The sequence below is a fragment of the Opisthorchis viverrini genome, assembly GCF_000715545.1.
Source record: "Opisthorchis viverrini unplaced genomic scaffold opera_v5_227, whole genome shotgun sequence".
Lineage (NCBI taxonomy): Eukaryota > Metazoa > Platyhelminthes > Trematoda > Opisthorchiida > Opisthorchiidae > Opisthorchis > Opisthorchis viverrini.
The window spans coordinates 640,555-642,366 of NW_008751884.1; the positions used below are offsets into that span (position 1 = coordinate 640,555).

Below are 1,812 nucleotides of genomic sequence, written 5' to 3' on the forward strand. Positions count from 1 at the left end.
AAGGGCACCTAGAGCGTCATAGAAACTGTCCTTGGCAGATTCAGAGCTACAGTCAGTTGGGGCGTAAGCAGAAACAATAAACAAGGTGCGATGAACCTCACTTCCTCTAGATTCTCTCACCGATGTTGCCAAACGAACCGCACAGAGGCGACTGTTTACGGGTATCCAATCAAGCAGAGACGCTTCCGCTCGTTCGCTCAATACAATACCCACCCCAGCATATCCATCTGCAGCGGCCTCAGCATCACCAGAGGTGCGCAGTCGGAACCTGGAAGAGAGCGAGGGGGTAGTCAGTTCGATTACAGTACTTGCGTCCTGCATCCTTGTTTCTGACAGACAACATACATCAATACAGAGGGAATCCAGCGTACACCCAAGAGCCACCTGTTGACCTGCTTACTTCAGTGTGCGAACATTGAGGGTGGCTGAGTTTACAGGCTTTCGGGATTCGGAAACCGACTTCGAAGTGTTTAGGGTTGTAACTGAACTCTGACGTGCGGAAGCTGCAGCCGAATGTGATGGAGGGCCAGCGAAACGGTCAGTCCTGCAGATGGGGCCTGCAGAGAAAATATTCAAATTTGGGCGAGGGAGGGTGGAAGACGGAAAACGTGAGTGTAAGAGACGCGTCAGTAGAAGCATTACTTCGCTTACCCACCCTGCTCTATGCAACAAGTAAGGCGACCCGGCTGATGGCACCACGTAACGGCCGGTGTGGTTGGATACTGCCAGGGCGCCCACACCTAGACAGGAGGACTATTAGGGTCCTCAACCAAAGCCTTCGGCTCAAAAGCCTAAGCGCGAGGTAGCGGTGTTCGGCTGGAAATGCATGTACATTACCATTTTTACGGAACACGTTGCTATACATGTTCCAACCCCGAACCTGGAAGGCCAGGAGACTATGTTCGTCGGACACCTACACATGGATCAACTTCGTATGAGAGACTCTGAGTGTTGCGCGGACACCCCACAGCATAGCTCAATGGGTCCCCGACGAACACAAACAGCCGCACCATGGTAAGATCCAGTCTTTTCGTGACCGGCTACTCTGGTAAGCTTGGCGGTTATAAATTTCAAGCTGGATCCCCAAAATTTTGCCCAGTACATTAGTGTCAAATAGAACTTTGGACCACCGAGTTTTATTTCTACCAGTATCCCTCGAATCGAAATGAGTTTTCCGAAACTCTGGTGTTTTCGAGGCTACCCGCTAATATGTGTAGCTATCTATGGTCAATTCGTTTCCCGCGAATTATTCGTGTAAGTGGCTTGAGTAGGAGAGTGAATGTTTAAAGTAAGCATAAGCCTTGAATTCGCAAGGCCTAAAAGCCTTTTAAAAAGCTTATCGAAAACAATTTTCTCAACTTGCAGACGAATGCTGCAGGTAATCCCGCAGTTGCTACAACGAGCAAAATTCAAACCTGGTTCAAACCGCCCTCGGGACGGGTTTGTTCCGAACCGATGAAACTTACGTTTGTATTTAAAAAACCTGGTTTTCTGCTGCAATTTCGATCTGTCTCTTCTACAAGTCAAATTTCATGTACGGTGTTCGTTTGATCGCATTCATCGACACCCGACCTCCCCACAACAGTGGGTCTAATTAGTTTCAATTTAAACTATATTTTTGAGGTTAAACTTGTCATTGGCCTCCAATTCCAGTTATTCCACCTCCATCTTCATTTTCGCATTTTGTGACCCTGTAGCGTGGGATGTCAGGAAGTCAGCGGTATTCGACGTTCGAGAGGACGGCACACGTCAGTTCTCTGCCGTGTAAATTAGTGCATGGTGAACGACAGCCACTGACCGACAAGAACAAAA

The 1,812-nt window shown here is 48.5% G+C and overlaps 1 protein-coding gene across 1 annotated transcript in view; it reads right to left on the bottom strand.

Annotated features, from left to right (window-relative positions):
- T265_08609 (hypothetical protein) overlaps nt 1-321 on the bottom strand; it is a gene marked incomplete at both ends in the record, with an annotated part of 26,046 nt that extends 25,725 nt beyond the window's left edge. The window contains one exon of the mRNA XM_009174464.1: nt 9-321. Coding sequence (XP_009172728.1) covers nt 9-321 — 313 coding nt within the window. The remainder of the gene's footprint in view (nt 1-8) is intronic.
- Nucleotides 322-1,812: the final 1,491 nt, after the last annotated feature.